The sequence below is a fragment of the Condylura cristata genome, unplaced genomic scaffold (assembly GCF_000260355.1).
Source record: "Condylura cristata isolate star-nosed mole 26May11 unplaced genomic scaffold, ConCri1.0 scaffold00019, whole genome shotgun sequence".
In the NCBI taxonomy this organism is placed as follows: Eukaryota; Metazoa; Chordata; class Mammalia; order Eulipotyphla; family Talpidae; genus Condylura; species Condylura cristata.
The window spans coordinates 13,338,147-13,358,470 of NW_004567120.1; the positions used below are offsets into that span (position 1 = coordinate 13,338,147).

Below are 20,324 nucleotides of genomic sequence, written 5' to 3' on the forward strand. Positions count from 1 at the left end.
GTTCCCCTCAACAGTGTATTTCAGTCAGTCAGCCTGTTCAGTTCCCCACTCTTCTCTGGTGATTCCTCTCACCCCCTGCACCTTTGCCCTTGTATCAGTTCTGCATGCATAAATAAATAAATGAACAAATGAATAAATCTTTTAAGTAGAAATGAAAAATGTAAATACATATATAGTGGACCTGGACTTTAAGAAAACATAGTAAAGATTAAACAATGAATCCCACAATATGGTTTCTCTCAACACATGAAATATGCTAGAAGTCAATTAACTAGAAAAGTTATGAGAAAATTACCAGTCATTTAGTACTCATCATTACAGTCTAAAAAAAATGGGAAAATGAGGCTATAAATCATAAATATTAACATTAACATTCAAATGGCATAAGAAAAAGGACTCATCTTAGCTATTTCAATATCTACACTTCCACTTTATTAAATGCAAGGGGCTACAGACACATCCCTTGCCCTGCTGTAGACAGTGTGCCTCAACAACATGAATAAAAGGGAGAAAGGAAACAAAAAGAGAAAAGTTAAGGAACAGCATTCATTTCTTCCTGAGCTGCAGAATTTACACCACAGGGTGGGTTTATCAGTTCCTCACTCCACCCTACTTGGGCCAATGGCTGTGATCCCTGGATTCCAAATCAGATGCCTGTGAGGTATCAGGATATTTTCCCACTGGAAATTCCCATCATCTATGAGATGGAAGCCATGAAGGCTGTGTATTCAAAATTGAAATTTTTGCACTGCAATAGAAAAAAAAAACAAGATAAACTAAAATGAAAGAAATTTCAAAAACCAGGTAAGAGTGAAAGTGAAATATACTAAATTTTTAATCTATTATTGCATGCTGTTTGGATCTCATTTACATATTTAAATGTTTCCTGAAGGAGACAAGCAACATCGATACAAAAAACAAAGTCGACACATTTATGACATTATATACTGCTATATCAAGCTAAAGCACCCCTGGATAATTCCATTGCATACGCTGGTGAATACGAGTGAACACTACATCCTTACGCATGTGCACTGTACACCTGCCACCAGGGACCCAACTTGAAAAAATCTCAGTTAGTGCCCCTGCGGGAATATTTCATAAGCCATCGTCCTGAAGTCTGTCTCCCCGGAAGTGAAGATTACAGTGAATGTACCTGGTGGAAAGCAAAGGTGGGGAGCACGGGCAGGGCGCCACCAGCTGGACAGCCAGGGGGCCATGTTTGGAGAGCTACAGCCCTTTTTTGTGACAAAGAAGGTGGCTCTGAAAAGAGCCTTTGGTTTGTGGGCTCTGAAAAGAGCCTTTGGTTTATGGGGCTCTGGTGGCCCGGGACAGGCGGCTCACGCGCAGCTAGTGTATCTGATGACGGCCTTAGTGGCCACGTTCACGGCGTGCTTGCCGATGTCGCCGGGCAGCAGCAGGCGCACGGCCGTCTGGATCTCTCTGGACGTGAGGGTGGCGCGCTGGTTGGAGCGGACCAGGTGACTGGCCTCCTGGACGATGCGCTCGAACATGTCCTTCACGAAGGAATCCAGGACGTTCAGGGCCTCCTGTGAAAGGCTCAGGTCCTCGTGGATTTTCTTGAGAACCCGGGGGAAGTAGGTGGTGAAGCTCTGGCTTTGTTTCTTGGCGAGCCAGCGGCGCGTAGACTGCTTCCTCTTCAGGGCCACCTTCTTCAGCTGCTGCTGCTTCTGCGTGTGCTTCTCCTTCTTCTTTTTCTTCAGCCTCGGAACTGCCGGCTCCCCTGAGCCCAGGCACTCCTCAGTCGAAGCCTCGACGAAAGCGTCGGCCATTTCAGAGTCAACTTCCTGACAGCTGGCAGGAAGGACAATGGTCACCTCTGAGCGAGCGGTGGCCCATTTATAGGGGCTGCCTTCGCTGACGTCATGGCAATAGCCAAATCTCATTGGATAAAATGCACTGAGTGGCGGGAGGCAGTCACTGGGCAAGGTGCTATCCAGTCAGGCAGGGCAGACTGGCGGTTGGTGACCTCTAACCTTTCTGTCAGAAAATCTTTGAAAGCGACCTATAGAGCTAACGGTCATCGAAACATGAACTGAGGTGTGATTACAGCACAGGAGATTTGCAAGTCTTCACCAAATGGGTTTTAATTATTGTAATTGGTATTGGTTTTAGCGATTCTGGTGGCCACAATCCAAACCCACACTGCCATGAGGACACTCACACTGGGTTCTTTGCCTACAATTCTTAACTTCTGGTTTACCTAGAGAAAGCGTGACTAGAGTATCAACTCCAGACAGGGTCAGTAGTGTGCCCTGGAAATCCAAATGAAGTGGCAGCTACTCTTTCCACCTCTGATCAGAAATTTCAGAGATTCTGCTGAGAAATGACACAAGCACGATCTCTAAAACACAGAACATATACCAAAATGAGGTCACGATGGCACTATTTTGGAAGCCCTTAAATTGTACACTGTAAAAATTTTGTGCTTAACAGAACTCTTATTCCTTCAACTTTTGTGGACAATAAAGATTAAATAAAATTATTCTGAAACATTTAGGTCATCAGGAATGCTGTAACTGGTGGTGCAGAAAAGTAGCAAAAATGACCCGCTGAGAAACTGATTGATTCAATACACATATTTTAAAGATTTATTTATTAATGCATACAGAACTGGGGTACAGACCAGAGGTGCAAGGGACCGTGAGAGGCTTCACCAGAGACAGAGTGGGGAGCAGAACAATAAGACAACGGGGCGGGGGACGGTAAGCAAGTATCACTTAAGAAAGAAGTCCATAATGACTTTCTTCCAGAAATGAAGGTTTAGGGTAGGAAATCATGTCATGTGGTCAGAAAATCGTGGTGTTCCTGGAAACACTATGCAATCGGATATATGAGCAAATACTGTTGGGGTCTGACAACAGTAAAAATGTGTGATTTCCTAATACCTTTCTTGGTAAAGGCAGACTGAAAAGAACGTCAGGTATTACCAACAGAGAGTTGAAGGAGCCCACTGAAAGAAACTAGTGCTTGGGGACCGAGCACAGTGTATTTCTATGCCACTGTATTCAAATGAGGTGGGTCTGGCCTGCTAAGCTGATTGGATGAAATGCTGAGGGCAACCTTGTCAATAACCATAATTTTAAACGTGATTGGATGGTTCTGCTTGGCAAGGACCAATTAAAAGTCATGGAAGTTAGACCGGCTCGAAGCCTCTATAGCCCCCTCAGAGCATTTGGAAGCAGCCACGGCTAGCACATTACTTGTTGGAATTTCATCTTTAGTTATTCCATTGAGTGTGATTTCTGCAACCGATCCTTGATGCCAGACGGTTCTGATCATTTATACAGTGAACCAAAATGTACTGTTTGCCCAGCGATAATACACTCTGGCTAGAAGAAGAAATGACGGACTTGGGGAAAAACCCCTGGAAAGTAGGAACCTGGCTAACCATTGCCTCAGATTCTGCTCAAGACCTCAGTGATTGGAAAAAAGAGAAAACGGCAACAATCTCCAAATACTGAACAGAAATCGCTATCTCTATAAAAAGTAAAATACTTGTATATTTTTTAGATTTATTTATTTATGCATACAGGCCAGAAGTGCGGGGGCAGTTAGAGGATTCACCAGAGACAGAGTGGGGAGCTGAACAGCCATATCTACTGAAATACACTGCTGAGGGGAGCAGCGAGTGGGACAGGAGAGGTCTGCTGCGCTATGTAGATCACACCCAGGGGCAGGGATCGAACTCATGCTGAAGTGGCTTTAGCTTTAGTGTGGTGTTTTAACCCGCTGTGTCACCAGGGAAGGCCCAATTTTTACATTTAAAAGACTCTCTTGAAGATACTTCAGTCCCAGAAAAATACTATTAAGTGTATAATTATTGAATAAACATGAGTAATGTGCACTGAAAAAAAAAAACCCAACTCAAATGCATATATAAGTAATATCTAGGTGAGATAAAGTGGGTTTAGTGATTCTGGCAGCCACAATCCAAACCCACACTGCCATGAGGACACTCACACTGGGTTCTTTGGCTACAATTCTTAACTTCTGGTTTACCTAGAGAAAGCGTGACTAGAGTATCAACTCCTGACAGGGTCAGTAGTGTGCCCTGGAACCCATGAATGAAGTGGCGGCTACTCTTTCCATCTCTGATCAGAAATCTCAGAGATTCTGCTGAGAAATGACACAAGCACTATCTCCAAAACACAGAACATATACCAAAATGAAGATCACGATGGCACTATTTTGGAAGCCCTTAAATTGTACAATGTAAAAATTTTGTGCTTAACAGAACTCTTATTCCTTCAACTTTTGTGGACAATAAAGATTAAAGTGGAAAATAAAATTATTCTGAAACATTTAGGTCATCAGGAATGCTGTAACTGGTGATGCAGAAAAGTAGCAAAAATGACCCGCTAAGAAACTGAATGATTCAATATTTTTTTATGGAAACACCATGATTTTCCATGAAAGGTATCACACTACAGACACATGTAAAAAAAAATCCATGGACAAGGATTAGTAATATATTATTCAAGGTAAAAGGTGGCTAACAGCTTGGACTGAGTCTACAATCAGGGCATGTCACCAGTTACCACTGTTTGTTTTTTGGCCTCAGTGAGGTGGCTCTGTTCCCATATCAAATATAAGAAATTGTGGTAAATTCGAACCTACAGCAGTGAGACAATGGGGGTGGGGAGCAGGCAAGTATCATTTAAACAAGAAGGACATAATGATGTTCCTCCAGAAGTGAAGGTTTAGGTCAGGAGATCAGGTCACGTTGTTAACCGAATCGTGGTGTTCCTAGAAACACTATGTGGCCCGATATATGAGAAAATATAGTTCGGGGTGTGACAACATTTTATTCACGGTAAAAATGTGTGATTTCCTAATACCTTTCTTGGTAAAGGAAGACTGAAAAGAACGTCAGGTATTACCGACATAGTTTCCATCTAAGGAAACTAGCGCTTGGGGACTGAACACAGTGTATTTCTGTGCCACTGCATTCAAATGAGGTGGGTCTGCCTGCTAATCTGATTGGAGGATATGTTGAAGGCAACCTTGTCAATAACCATAATTTTAAACGTGATTGGATGGTTCTGCTTGGCAAGGGCCAATTAGAAATCATGGAAACTAGACTGTCTCAAAGCCCTCTATTGCCCCCCTCAGAGAGCATTTGGAAGCCGCCCGGGCTAGCACCTTACTTGTAGAAATTTCATTTCCAGTCAGTCCATTTAGTGTGTGACCTCTGCAACCGATCCTCCATGCCTGACGGTTCAGGTCATTTATGCAATGACATGAAATGTACATGCTAAGTCATTCTGGATAGAACTGATAAATTATAAACTGAATCAAAACTGGTATTAGGAATAACTGAAGAAATGGTGCTCTTCACATAGTGTAATGCACACCATGGAGGATACAAGGCATGTGTCTAAGGCCTTCATGAGACTACTAACTCTACTGCTAGTAAATGGTTATGATTATGTAGGGCCAATATAAAAATTTTGTTATGAGAAAATACGATGTAAAGATATAATCAGTGATGGAAGCTTTCTTTTCCTTATAAAGGAAGATACCCTTTTATATTTGAGGATATTAATATTCCTACCCAAAATAAATCAACTCCTTCTCTTGTTTTGAAGCTCAAGATTAGTCATGTGCATGAAAGTCTCTAAATTCCTATAATAAATCAGGGGGAAATAAGCAAGTACATAGACAGTTATAAGAAGTTGTCTTACCAATTTTCTCCTGCATTTTTAGCTTGGATTCCCAAGGTGAGTCTTATAGGTTCTTCCTGGTTCAGTTTACTGTTCTTGGGAGCATTGGGTGTGGTTAGAGGCATCATTGCTGTAATCATTTCCACTTTCTATTACTGATTTCAAAAAAGCCATGTCATTATAAAAGCAGGTTTTATACTATCATCACATTTATTTAGCCTATTTTGATAGGGTAACCACAGACTTTCTTGTCCAGTTTTCTTTCAGAGTCAAAGTGTTGCTACAAAGACATGTGTGGAAATGGCAGGCAAAATCAGGCCCGGTGGGCACACTTGCAGGGAAAGATCAAGAGTAGAACAAGGACTCCTCTTGGGACTTGGACATTTGCAGAGCACAAATTCTTATGGGAAAATGAAAAGCCTTTGCTTTTAATCTCACTTTTCCCATAATTTGACCTCTTTGAAGTTCTGGTGCCTTTTTTTTCTGGAGACAATACCATTGCTAGGCTGAGTTAATAGTGCTTGTTGAGTGTCCCTTAAGGTCCCATAAGTGCTGTGTGCTAAGAAGACATTCTACTACATGGTGAATGAGGGCACAGGTTTTGGCTGGGATTCAACAGGGGTTCAGACAGGGCTTCTTACTAGCTGTGTTACCTTGGATAAGTGACTTGATGTCTCAGAATCTCAGTTTCCTGCTCCATGGGACAGGGTCCAGATGACTGTCTCAAGGACTCAGTGAAATAATCCAGACACAAGTGCCTAGGTCCTGAGTCTCAAGCCATGAGGCGAAGGGAGGGGCTGGCAGTGAGGGTCTGTACCAACAGCTGTATGGATGTGCTCTCCTGGTTACTGGGGCCCATCTGTTTACTGAGGGCTGACCGTGAGATAAGGGAAGATGGCTTTGCCCTCCTGAGCCTCGAGGTGATGAAGTTGTGGAGATAAGGCTGCTGTGTGGGCAGTGATGGGAAGTTGCTAGGGAACAACTGCAAAGTGCCTTGTGACCTGGCTGGCTTTGGGCATTGCCGACTCAGGGATTTGTTGGCAATCTGTTCCTCCTCTCTCCCACAAAACCTCACCCCATCACACCCTCCCTATCTGTATCCTTTAATCTTTCAAGTTCTATTTCAAATCCTACCACCTCTGTGACAGAGTCCTGACCACCCCTCTCTATAGAATTTTTCATTTCTTGTGTCTCAGGACTCTCCACTCTATGTGGTCATTTACAATGAGCCCACAGAAGATTGCTGAAATGCACTGGAATTTGAGAGTAGACAGATCATGGCAGCTAGAGTCCCTGGACAGGGCTAGAGCAAGTTCCCGCATCTTTCTCTTTCTAGTGTGAAGCCTCAGGACACCTGCCTCTGGTCCTGATCCCATGCAGCCTTCCACTTGTAGTCATCTGGAGTTATGCTGTGCCTGCTCTGAAGGCCACTGTAATGTCACAGAGAGTGGGACTGCATCTTGCCCTTCCTCACCTTCCAGTAGCCAGCACTAGAAAATCAGCGGAGCAACCATTTTTGCTGGGCCCAGGAGGGTACTGCGTGGCAGGCATCTGCTGTGTCTTTTCACAATGACATTTCTTCTCTATGCTTTGTGGCATATTTACTGCCCAGGCCTCGCAGGTACTATTTTCCCTGTTGAGCAGAGTGAGGCTCAGAGCAGGGGGTTGATTGCTTACTGTTACCTGGGGTCACAGAACTGGTTAATTGTCTAGTGAGGAATCACTTCCAGTGGACACTTACACTGGATAACACTGCAAATGAGTGCCCAGAGGGTGGGTGTGAGGAAGGCCAGCAGCAGAGAGCAAAACAGGGATGCTTGTCCCCTCACTTTCACTTCATAGAGGAAGTGCTGTTTCAGAAAGGGCCAGCGGTAGTGAAGACACAGGACTCCGTGGGCCCCAGACCTAAATAAGGGCAATAGTGACTTCTTGACAGAAAAATGAAATAAAGTAGGGGCATTGGATTTGAAGCGATGGGTCAAACTAAACCCCAAGGTGATTGTCTAGGGAATTTTGCGGTCATTCTAAGTTCCCCCAAACCAGCCATGGATCACCCACCCACTGGCCATTCTGAAGGTGAATTCTAGAATAAAAGTACAGGGGAAATGCATTAACTTTGAATATGGCTATCAACCTCAGAATGTTTGAATTCCCTTGGAGTCAAGGCAGGGCATATCCCTCTAAGAGCAATTTGGGAATGAAACAGAATTGATGACACATGAGTATGGGGTCTCATTTGCCGTGCTCTTTCAACAGGGGCTATGATGGGCAGGACAGGGGGCATTTGCCATTCAATTCAGCAGACCCCAAAGCTCTCAGAGCTTAAGCTCAACCTGAGATCCCGTGGCTCTGAGCTGCAGAGCAGGCTAGAAGGTTGGTAATCCTCGGGCAAATCACTGTGCCAACCCTCAGGTCCTGGGCTTGAGCCCTTCAGGGTTATAGGACTTTGCTCTGCATGCTTTGCCTGTTTCAGCAGTGAGGCCTCCTGCATGTGAGTGCTTCAGGGCTCCACTAGGTGTCCCCTCAGGTCTCCCCCATGTCTCACTGGGATCAGAGGGAAGTGTCCTTCCTGGTGAGCTCCAGGGTTTGTAGCTCCTCCCTGCCTTTGCTCCCAGGGGCACGGGTTTGAAAGTCTCTGTGAAGGAGCAGAGCACCTCCAGACTCACCTCCAGCAGTCTGACCCAGTAGTCTGACCCAGCAGCATCCAGCTACTCACACTGCTGCTCACATGACCCACATTGCAAGCCCATCCAGGGAGGCAGCAGCAGTGTCCAAGGAGCATGGAGCTTCTCTCAGCTTCAGGTAGAGCTGAGCCGAGCCCTCCATCCCAGCTCACCTGCTTCCTGAATCTTGGGAGTCATGGCAATTAACCCACCTTTCTCATAATACGTCTCTTCCTTGCCCATCAGTGATGTATGGAGGATTTACCTCAGTAGCATGCGATAGCTGCTAAAGGGCTATCCTGTGCTCCTTCACCCCAGGAATCAGCACAAGTGTTATACTTGTATGATACCATCTTTGTAAAGGCACCACATAACCCAGGGACACTTGCTGCTGTTCTGTGTGACAGGTAAACATTTTTGATAGACAGGACAAAATGAATAACTTTGTTAAGATAGCAAAAGTCACCAAGGAATTGTACTTTGGAGTAGTTTTCAGTCACCAACCACATTTGAGCCTCAACACCATCTTCACGAAGGGGTGGGGAATGTCAGGTGTGGGTGGGCAGCACAACCTCTTGCATCAGCAAGTACTGGCTGAGAACCTACCGTGCCGAGCACCACAGGTGCTGCCATTCAAGCCAGGAAACTGATGCCAGTTGTGCCAATTTGTGGGCTAGAGTGGGGGGGAGGCACGCTGAGGGAGGGAGGCAGACTCTGGTCAGATGTTTGTAATGTGTGAAGCACCATGGTGGGGATGCTCAGGGTTATGTGGGAGCCAGAAAGGGACTTCCATTCTGTATTGGAGTCGGGATGGGGGTTCATCAGGGAACTTTCAGAAAGGCAAAATATGTGTGGGTTTTGCAGTTGTCATTCCCATTTTATCACATACTTTGCTGTTTGTTTCTGTCGGTGTTTTCAATATTCAAGGGTGGTAGGAGTGTGAGAGACATCCTAAGTGGCAGAAAGAGCTGGAGCTGACTCAGCAGCAGAAGCAGCATGCAGGTGGGCGCCGGGGCCCCACTGCCCCAGGGAGCCGAGCACTGCAAGGCTTCCCTGGACACAGGGATTTCAGGCTGCATAGCTTGACCATCCCAGTTGCCTGCCACTTACCGCGGTAGTCCTAGGCAAACAGACAAGTTGGTCAGCCTGTCGGGGGAACTCCCAGTCTTTCAGCATCTTCGGAGTTTAAAAGGCAGGACAAAAAGTGGTGACAGGTGATGCTGGTCAGATAGGCAATGTTCTGAAGGGCCTGGTGTGCCAGATGAAAGAAATTGTACCCTGTCCTCTGGGCAGCAGGGAGACATTGGATGGTGTTAAGCAGGCAAGTGGCAGACAGTCAGATCCACATCTGACAGCTGGTAGACAGGCTGGATTTGAAGGGCCTGTCAGCTAGCTTAATTCACAGAAGTGTGTATTCTAGGATTCATGGAGAGGCTCAAATTAGGAATGCAGATAACAGACAGTGGTGTGCCATCCTGGAGATCAACAAGGCTCCTGGTGTCCAATCTAGCTCAGTAGCTCTGTCACCTTGAGTAAGACCCACACCACTCTGCAAATATCCCATCAAGAAAGGCACCAGGTAGCAAAAGGGATAGCAAAAGGTTTACATCTACAAAGACAAAAATAAAGGAAAGAGAAAAGAACAGAGCAAATCAGCTGGACAAGTAAGAGTTGTAACTTCAGTTACAAGCTTAAATAACTTCTGACTAGATTAGAACCTGGGCTCTATTTAAAAAACCTTTTTGACTTAGTTACTCATTCACTGTGTTTAGGACCATGTATTATACACATTACATTACATAGGTGACGGTGCAAACATGTAGAATGGGGCATTTTCATTTGACTAATACCATATTCCATGCATTGATGCTTATGATGTGTTATTTATGAATGATTCCATTGCTTGATGCTTGGTTTTCAGGAAAGCACACCAAAAGCTCATACCTCTTACAAGATGCCACTCATTCCTCAGTCGCCCAAGGAACTGAATAATCACAATGACTCAATTTCCCTTCCAGTCTTCAACATCTAACCCCACTTTTATATTTTTCTCCCTTGACATCCTGTGTCGCTGACACTCACCTTTCTAGTATCCACACCCAGATCATGTTTGAGTTCACTTTTTCATGTTTATTAGTATTTATTATTGATTTAAGTGGCATATACATTTATATATGCCAGACAAAAAAGACAAAATGAAATGTCCTATTGGGTTTGATTTTCTGTATTGAGACTTTACATAGTAACATATTAATGGGGCCATTTTGCAAGAACTGTTTGGAATTACATCTCTGGGACATTTGACAAATCCTGGCATTTTGAAGGAGCAGCCATTAACTAGCATGAAAGAAATGAAGAACACTAGATGTCTATTTTTTTTTCAAACTGACCCAAATATGTTTCTCTGATAAGGCCCCTAGCTCTGCACAGGGTCTTTGGCATCCAATTTCATGTGTATGTAACAAAGAATAGGAAACACAGAGAGGCTTTTTTTTTTTTTTTTGGTATTTTTAAATTTTACAATCATTGTTCATTTTTGTAAAATGTATACTTTCTCTTCCCAGATGAAGTCCCCGTAAAATTCCCACCACCAATCCATCCCTGTACCATCATTTACATGGTTCCCCTACATTCTTCCTTTAAGTGAACCTATCCACTATATTTCTTTTATCCTTCTAATTTATTTCACTAAGCATAAACCTTTTCAGTTCTGTCCAAGTTGTTTTAGTTGGCATGAGTTTATCTTTTTGATTGCTGAGTAGTATTGTGTACATATATTACGTCTTCTTGATGCAGTCATCAATTTTTGGGCATTTGTGTTGTTTCCATATCTTACTCATTATAAGTGGTGCTGCAATAAATATAGGGGTGCAGGTATCCTTTTGAATTAATGCTTTTGTATTCTTTGGGAAGAGTCCTAGGAGTGGAATTGCTGGGTTGTATGGAAGCTCAATTTTTATTATTTTGAGGAAACTCTACAGAGCTTTCCATAGTTTTTGGACCAGTTTGCATTCCCACCAGCAGTGTAAGAGAGTTTCTTTTTCTCCACATCCTTGCTGACATTTGTTGTTGCTAGTTTTTTTTATTATGTGCCATTCTCACTGGTGTAAGCTGGTATCTCGTTGTGGTTTTGATTTGCATTTCCCTGATAATAAGTGATGCTGAACATTTTTTCATATACCTGTTGGCCATTTGCATTTCTTCTTTGGAGAAGTGTCTGTTTAGCTGTACTGCCCATATTTTGACTGGATTGTTTACTTTGCTTTTGTTGAGTCATGTGAGCTCTTTGAAGATCTTTGTGATTAGTCCCTTATGAGTTGTATGGAGTGCAAAATTTTTCTCCCAATCAGTAGGGTCTCTCTTTGTTTTGGTGAATGTCTCTTGATGTATAGAAGTTTTTTAGTTTTATGTAACCCTAGTTGTTTTTATCATTCCCTTCACCTTTTTTGCTTTGGGAGATGAGTCTAAAAATGTTACTGAGATGTATGCCTTCTAGTGTTTTGCCTATAGTTTCTTCTATACATTTTATAGCTCCCGATCTTTTGTTCAATTTTTTAAATCTATTTTGAGTTGGTTTTTGTGTATGGTGTGAGGTAGAAGTCTAATTTCATTCTTTTGCTTGTGGTGGCCCAGTCTTCCCAGCACTACTTATTGAACAAACTGTCCTTGATCCATTGCATAGTCTTTGCTACTTTGTCAAAGATTAGTTGTCCACATGTGTGTTTTTACTGCATTTGATAATTTCTGGCAACTGGTGCAAAAAGTTCTTACCCCAAATCCTTTTACATCTAATCTCTAGTTTTCCAGAATAGAAACAATGATCTCGATGAAAAGGCATATTGATGAGAAGGGAAGTGCAGGAGGTAAATTTTCCCCCCTTATGCTTCCTCTATGTGATGAAGCTTACCCTGTTATGGTCTACCATCATTATCTATTTGGAACAAGGGAACTTTAATGAAGGTTGGATATTCTGTAAGTGGAGCTCTCAATGGAAAGTTACCATTATTCTGATGGGTTCAAGACAGATTTTGATGTTTGTACATAGCTAGTTTTTTTTTCCCCTTTTAATACACTAAGCATGACATACTTTACAGGATTCTACATCCTGTTCAAGAAGGTTAGTTCCAAATTATTTTTTATATATACTCATTTTTTATTATAATATTTTATTTTTACATCATTTTGTGCATTTTTCCATCTCAGTTGTAATCCCTGTGGGCTTCTCATCACCAGTTCACCTGTGTGCCATCACCATAGTCCCCTGCACTTCCCCCTCTCCCAATTTTTTATCCCATTCCCCATTCCATCCCTGTAAAATGTCTCTGGTATATAGTTGCTCATTATTATTATTGTTCCCCCTGGCCCTTTATGTTCCTGCTATGAATGAAACCATCTGATATTTTTCTTTTTCTTTCTAGCTTATTTCACTAAGCATGTTCCCTTCCAGCTCCATCCATATTGCTGCAAAAGGCATGAGTTTTTCTTTTTTGATTGATGAGTAATATTCCATTGTGTATATGTACCACATCTTTTTAATGCAGTTATCTACTTTTGGGCATTTGGGTTGATTCCATGACTTTCCTATTGTAAATAAAGCAGGTGGTGCAGGTGTCTTTTTGAATCATTCTTTTCATGTCTTTTGGGTAGATGCCTAGGAGTGGGATTGTTGGGTCATATGGAAGCTCCATGTTTAGCAGTTTGAGGAACCTCTGAACAGTTTTCCATAGTGGTTGTACTAGTTTGCATTCTCACAGAACCGTTTTAATGTGAATCATCTCATAGGAGCGATCTCTGTAGTTCATATAATAAGATATAAGAGGCAGGTGCTTCCTTGTCTGATCCAGTAGTGAGTCGGGAATGAATTGTTTTATTACATAATCCCTTAATCAGTGGGGTTCAGAGTTGCAGGGCACTATAGTTTCTGTTTTTAAAAATTATTATAATATTGTAAAAAATAAAAGCAAAGATGTCTGAATGAAGTTGAATACTAATTTCAGAGTGAGGAAGCTTGATAACAGGATTGTTTCTTTTTTTTTAATTTTCATATTTCTGTGCTTTTTGTTTGCTTTTGCACATTTTAAAAGGATTTTTAGATTATTTTTATTCTATTAAAAATATTGTTTTTCCTGTATTCATGCTTATGTTAGTTAATGAATGCTATCCTCAACCACCACCATAGTATAACACATTTTAAAAGGTCTTTAACTAAGGCTTCTACTTACTTGTGAATTTACAAGTAAGAAAGAGTCAAAACACACAATCATCCTAATGCATTCGCTATATTACAATGCCTTTTAATTTAATATGTACAAACGCAATGTGCTAGAGTAACTTTGGCAAAACATTTGTATGGCATTATGACAAATATTGCCACTTTAAAGCAGCAACAATTAGCATGTTATAAATGAAGTATTTTTATTCCTGGACATGCCCATAGCTCTTTTTTTGAACACTTGCAGCTCTAAAAAGCCTCTCCTTCCCCACAACTTTATATCAGATGTTTAAGGCTATCATGTGTATAATCACTTGTATATGAGTACATGTTACCTTTTCCCTAGTTTTACTTGCACTAAAACTCTCTTTTTCAAGTCCTTTCACACAATTTTTTAGTATACCCGAGTGATGAAAGGGTTCAAGTTTGTGAATTTCGACTTTTAATGATGGTGAGGAAAGTATTGCCGGATGAAACAAACACCATCATATTATTAGCAAAGTATTCAAAGCACTACTGAGGTGATGAATGCCTATATTATGTTAACATAATGTAAAAGCTGTTTGTACTTTATTCCATCTGAAACACCTTTGTGTTCTTGAGTGGATTCCGGTTTGTTTTATTTTGTTCATCATTTATCATGATACCAGATACGATTGCTAATTTGTATGTAGATTTTTTTAAATGAGAACTGAGCAAAGAGGGGCAAGCTCTCTTTCTCTCTCTCTCTTTAAAAGATTTATTTATTTATACAGAACTGGGGTACAAGCCAGAAGTGCAGGGGTGGTGAGAGACTTCACCAGAGACAGAGTAGGGAGCAGAACAGGCGGATGGACACTGCTGAGGGGAGCAGCAGGCGGGTCAGGAGAGGTCTGCCGTGCCCTATGGATCACCTCCGGAGCCAGGGATTGAGCTCCACTGAAGCGGCTGCGGCTAGCTTGCAGTGCTGCATCCTAACCTGTTGTGCCACCAGGGAGGGCTCTGTAGGTAGAATTTTGCCAAGAAATCTTTAGCATGTTGTTTGCTTTATGTTTTTGAAAAATAAATATGTACTTTATTCCTTTATACTGTGATACAATTTCAGGAACTGAAAAAAAAAATCCACTCCTTATTAATCCAACACTGAGTATTTTGGGAGACCTAGCCATTTAGTATGGTAACAGAGAGAAGACCTCAATTTCTTCGTTTTTAGTCTTTAAATTCTTTTTTTTTTCTTTAAATTCTTTTGGGGGAAGAGGGTTAGGTTTAAATTCTGTAACTGATACTTTCAACAAATCACACATTTTACAACATTTTCAAATGCATTATCGTAGCTATTTGAAGCACATCCATTAAATTGAATAATATTGTCTAGATTATTCATTATGTCTCACTAAGGAGGCTTCTGTGTGCAATTTGGTAATTTTTTCCAGTCAACAGTGCTCACATTTATTCAACATTATACAGTGTAGGATTTTTACCTAGAACCTAAGTATAGTAGAAAGACTTTTATTTTGATTACTGTTCAAAAACATTATACACTTTAAGAATCTATACCTACTTCTGTTTAAGTTCAGTATTTAGATTTAGTTTTGCTAATTTTTTCTTTTCTCCCACTTGCTATTTTTAAAAATTATTATTATTATTTTTTACATCAAAAATGGTGATGGGGAGGTAGTGCACTGGACTATTGTGATGGCACATGGGTGCTTTGGTGATGGGAAGCCCATGAGGATTAAAACTGAGATGAAAAAAGGCACAAAATGATGTAAAAAAAACTATTATATTATATATAAAAAAAGAGGTAAGGCAAAAAAAAAAAAAAGAAAGAAAAAAGTAATATATGGTTCTGTTTGCAGAAGCTGTTCAGATGGTTTTGAATTCTGTGCCATACCATAGTAAGTCAAACTTGAGAAACAGTGGTTGCCCATATGCTATACAAAAGATTTGTGCATGCTGATTTGATAAACACTGGTATTGTGAGAAGTCATATTAGAGAGCTAACCGCCTAGGATTTTTTGTTGTGCTTTTCATCATTTCACAATTTTAAAAATCAAAGAGAAGTACTATTAAAAAAATATGAAAAATGCACCATCATTGAGTGGTGTAGTGAATTCTGGAAGCTCAAGGAAGATACACAAGAGGGAGATCTAAGAAATAGGAAACAATGGGGTTTAATGTTGAAGGCTGAACGGTGTTTAAGGCAAATTTTGATGTTAATATTCTTGTCTTTCTGTCGTGATTGGACTGATATATTTATAGATTTCTACATCTAATCCATGAGGGTTATTCTGAATTATTACAAATGTGCAAATGAGACAAATATATATGTAAATATATGTGTGTATATAAATGTGCAAATGAAACAAATATTTATGTAAATATATGTGTACATATATAAATGTATATGTGTATACATACATACACATGTATACACATATACATACATACAAAGATGGAATTTTGGACATTAAAACAAACATGGTATTTATTAAGGACTATCCTCATTATGGACTCTCCTGACATGAGTATCATGGCAGAAAAATAAATGAACTAGAAATGAAATGAGAAAATGAACAATACTCAATATTTATAATTTATATTTATAATTTTATTCTTTTAAAAATATTTATTTCCTTATGCATACAAGAACTGGAGTAAAGACCAGGGGATGAGGGATTCACCAGAGACAGAGTGGGGAACAGAACTGGCAGATTCAATGAAGTACACTGCTGAGGAGAGCAGCAGATGCTACAGGAGAGTTCTGCAGTAACATGTGGGTCAGATCCCTGACCTGGGATTGAACTAGTGCTTCAATGGCTGTAGACAGTCACACAGTGCACCCAATGTACCACCGGGGGGGCGGGGCTTATTTATAGTAACATTCTAAGAAAATAAAAAAATAAAACCCATGGGATAAGAAGAATACACACTAGTAATTTTATTTACTTCATCATAAATATTAACGTTTAAATAGCATGAGAAAATGAGTCAAATTAGCTCTCGCACTTTCTGCCCTTCCACTTTTAATTTTATACAAGGGACTACTGACACATCCCATGCCATTTTGTGGACCAAGTTATTCCATAACATGAACAAAATTAAAAGGAAACAAAACAAAGAAAGCAGTCAAAGAACAATATCCCCTCCTTCCTGAGCTGCAGACTTCACATCTTAAGAAAGATTTATTAGTTACTCATTCTCCTCCCTGCAAATTGGACCAGTGACTGTGACCTTAAGACTCCAAACAGATGCCTATGAGGTATGAGATTTGAGTTTTTCCCACTGGAAATTCCCATCATCCAAGAGATGGAATCCATGAAGGGCTGTATATTCAAAGTTAAAATTTGTGGGTTGCAATAGGAAAAAAAAGAAAAAGATAAACTAAAATGAAAGAAATTTCAAAAACCAGGGCTGGAAGAATATCATTTAATAAGAAAGCCATAATGACTTTCCTCCAGAAATGAAAGTTAGGACAGGAAATCATGACCTGTAGTTAAGAAAATTGTGGTGTTCCTGGATACACTATGCACTCGGATATGAGAAAATACGCCTGCGGTAGACAACATTTTATTCACGATAAAAATATGTTCTTTGTAATCAGAGTGGGGAAAAAATCAACAGTTAGAGGATCTCACAGGTTTCAGAAGTAGAGATTTTTCCCCACCGAGTAAGATGCTCAAAAAAGAGCCTTTGATTCACAGGGCTCTGGAGGCCTGAGGCAGGCGGCTCACTGGCAGCCGGTGTATCTGAGGAGGGCCTTGGTGGCCTCGCTCAAGGCCTGCTCGCTGGTATCCACAGGCGGTAGGCCTACAGCAGCCTGGATCTCTCTGGAAGTGATGGTGGAACCGTGGGGTGGTGATCCAGAGGAAAGGTATAGTTTGCACGCCTTGATCATTAGGCTATTAATTTATTGTGCACATGACTTTGAATGAAATCATGACATTAAGATGAACCTGTTTCAAAACCTTGTAGAAAGAGATGGAATACGCTACATTGGGGCATCTCTTTCACAGCATTATTCTAATTTTGAAAATGGCTTTCTGATTACCTTCTTGGTAAAGGCAGACTGAGAATGTCAGATATTACGGACATAGAGTTTGAGCACCCCAACTAAGCACGCTAATGCTGGGCAACAGAGCACAGCGTATTTCTATGCCATTGTATTCAAAAGAGGTGGGTCTGCTCACTAATCTGATTGGAGGAAATGTTGACGGCAACCTTGTCAATAACCATGGTTTTAAATGTGATTGGATGGTTCCACTTGGCAAGGTCCAATTAGAAACCATGGAAAGTACACTGTCTCCAAGCTCTGCAGCCCCCTGAGCGAGCATTTGGAAGCCGCAGCGGCGAGCACCTTACTTCTAGAAATTTCAGCTTTAGTCAGGCCATTGAGTGTGTGACCTCCGCTACCTATCCTTGATGTCACACGCTTCTGGTCATTTATTGCAGTGACCCAAAACGTACTGTTTGCCCAGCGCTAACCCTCTGTGGCTAGAACAGGCAATCACGGACTTAGGGCAGACCTACTGGAAGTAGGAACATGGCTAACCATTGACTCAGATTTGGCTCCAAGACCAATCAGTAGCGATTCTGGCGGCCACAATCCAAACCCACACCGCCATGAGGACACTCACGCTGGGTTCTTTGCCTACAATTCTTAACTTCTAGTTTACCTAGAGAAAGCGTGACTAGAGTATCTATTCCTGACAGGGTCAGTAGTGTGCCCTGAAAATCCATGAATGAAATGGTGGCTACTCTTTCCACCTCTGATCAGAAATCTCAGAGATTCTGCTGAGAAATGACACAAGCACGATCTCCAAAATACAGAACATATACCAAAATGAGGATCACGATGGCACTATTTTGGAAACCCTTAAATTGTACAATGTAAAAAATTTTGCTTAACAGAACTCTTATTCCTTCAACTTTTGTGGACAATAAAGATTAAAGCGGGAAATAAAATTACTCTGAAACATTTAGGTCATCAGGAATGCTGTAACTGGTGGTGCAGAAAAGTAGCAAAAATGAGCTGCTAAGAAACTGGTTCAATATATATATTTTAACGATTTATTTATTTATGCATACAGAACTGGGGTACAGACCAGAGATGCAAGGGACCGTGAGAGGCTTCACCAGAGACAGAGTGGGGAGCAGAACAATAAGACAACGGGGCGGGGGACGGTAAGCAAGTATCACTTAAGAAAGAAGTCCATAATGACTTTCTTCCAGAAATGAAGGTTTAGGGTAGGAAATCATGTCATGTGGTCAGAAAATCGTGGTGTTCCTGGAAACACTATGCAATCGGATATATGAGCAAATACTGTTGGGGTCTGACAACAGTAAAAATGTGTGATTTCCTAATACCTTTCTTGGTAAAGGCAGACTGAAAAGAACGTCAGGTATTACCAACAGAGAGTTGAAGGAGCCCACTGAAAGAAACTAGTGCTTGGGGACCGAGCACAGTGTATTTCTATGCCACTGTATTCAAATGAGGTGGATCTGGCCTGCTAAGCTGATTGGATGAAATGCTGAGGGCAACCTTGTCAATAACCATAATTTTAAACGTGATTGGATGGTTCTGCTTGGCAAGGACCAATTAAAAGTCATGGAAGTTAGACGGGCTCGAAGCCTCTATAGCCCCCTCAGAGCATTTGGAAGCCGCCACGGCTAGCACATTACTTGTTGAAATTTCATCTTTAGTTATTCCATTGAGTGTGATTTCTGCAACCGATCCTTGATGCCAGACCGTTCTGATCATTTATACAGTGAACCAAAATGTACTGTTTGCCCAGCGATAATACACTCTGGCTAGAAGAAGAAATGACGGACTTGGGGAAAAACCCCTGGAAAGTAGGAACCTGGCTAACCATTGCCTCAGATTCTGCTCAAGACCTCAGTGATTGGAAAAAAGAGAAAACGGCAACAATCTCCAAATACTGAACAGAAATTGCTATCTTTATAAAAAGTAAAATACTTGCACATTTTTTAGATTTATTTATTTATGCATACAGGCCAGAAGTGCGGGGGCAGTTAGAGGATTCACCAGAGACAGAGTAGGGAGCTGAACAGCCATATCTACTGAAATACACTGCTGAGGGGAGCAGCGAGTGGGACAGGAGAGGTCTGCTGCGCTATGTAGATCACACCCAGGGGCAGGGATCGAACTCATGCTGAAGTGGCTTTAGCTTTAGTGTGGTGTTTTAACCCGCTGTGTCACCAGGGAGGGCCCAATTTTTACATTTAAAAGACTCTCTTGAAGATACTTCAGTCCCAGAAAAATACTATTAAGTGTATAATTATTGAATAAACATGAGTAATGTGCACTGAAAAAAAAAAACCCAACTCAAATGCATATATAAGTAATATCCTAGGTGAGATAAAGTGAATAACACAGATACTAATTTTATCTTTCAAATATGTATGATAATCGATTTGAAGTACACACGAATAGTCCTTGCACAAATGGATGTAAGATCTAAGAAAATGAAAGTGATGCCATATAAGCTAAAGAAGCTCTGAATAATTCCACTGGACACCTTGGAGAATGCAAGCGAACACTACATCCTTACGGGTGTATGTTCACTTTAGACAGCCCACCAGGGATCCACCTCGAAAAAATCTCACTCAGTGCAATTCGTGGGCATTTCTCAAACCCTATGGTCACGGGAATTCTGTCTCCCGGTAAGTGAAGGTTACAGCAAATATACCCACCTGGATCATACTCGTTATTGATAGAAAACAAAGGTGGGGAGCACGGACAGGGCGCCACCAGCTGGACAG

At 41.3% G+C, this 20,324-nt stretch overlaps 1 protein-coding gene across 1 annotated transcript in view; it reads right to left on the minus strand.

Annotated features, from left to right (window-relative positions):
* Positions 1-1,340: 1,340 nt before the first annotated feature.
* The window catches only part of LOC101628786, a 27,704-nt gene continuing 8,720 nt past the window's right edge, over positions 1,341-20,324 (minus strand). Inside the window, exon 4 of the mRNA XM_012727062.1 lies at positions 1,341-1,691. Within this exon, the coding sequence (XP_012582516.1) occupies positions 1,341-1,691 (351 nt within the window). The remainder of the gene's footprint in view (positions 1,692-20,324) is intronic.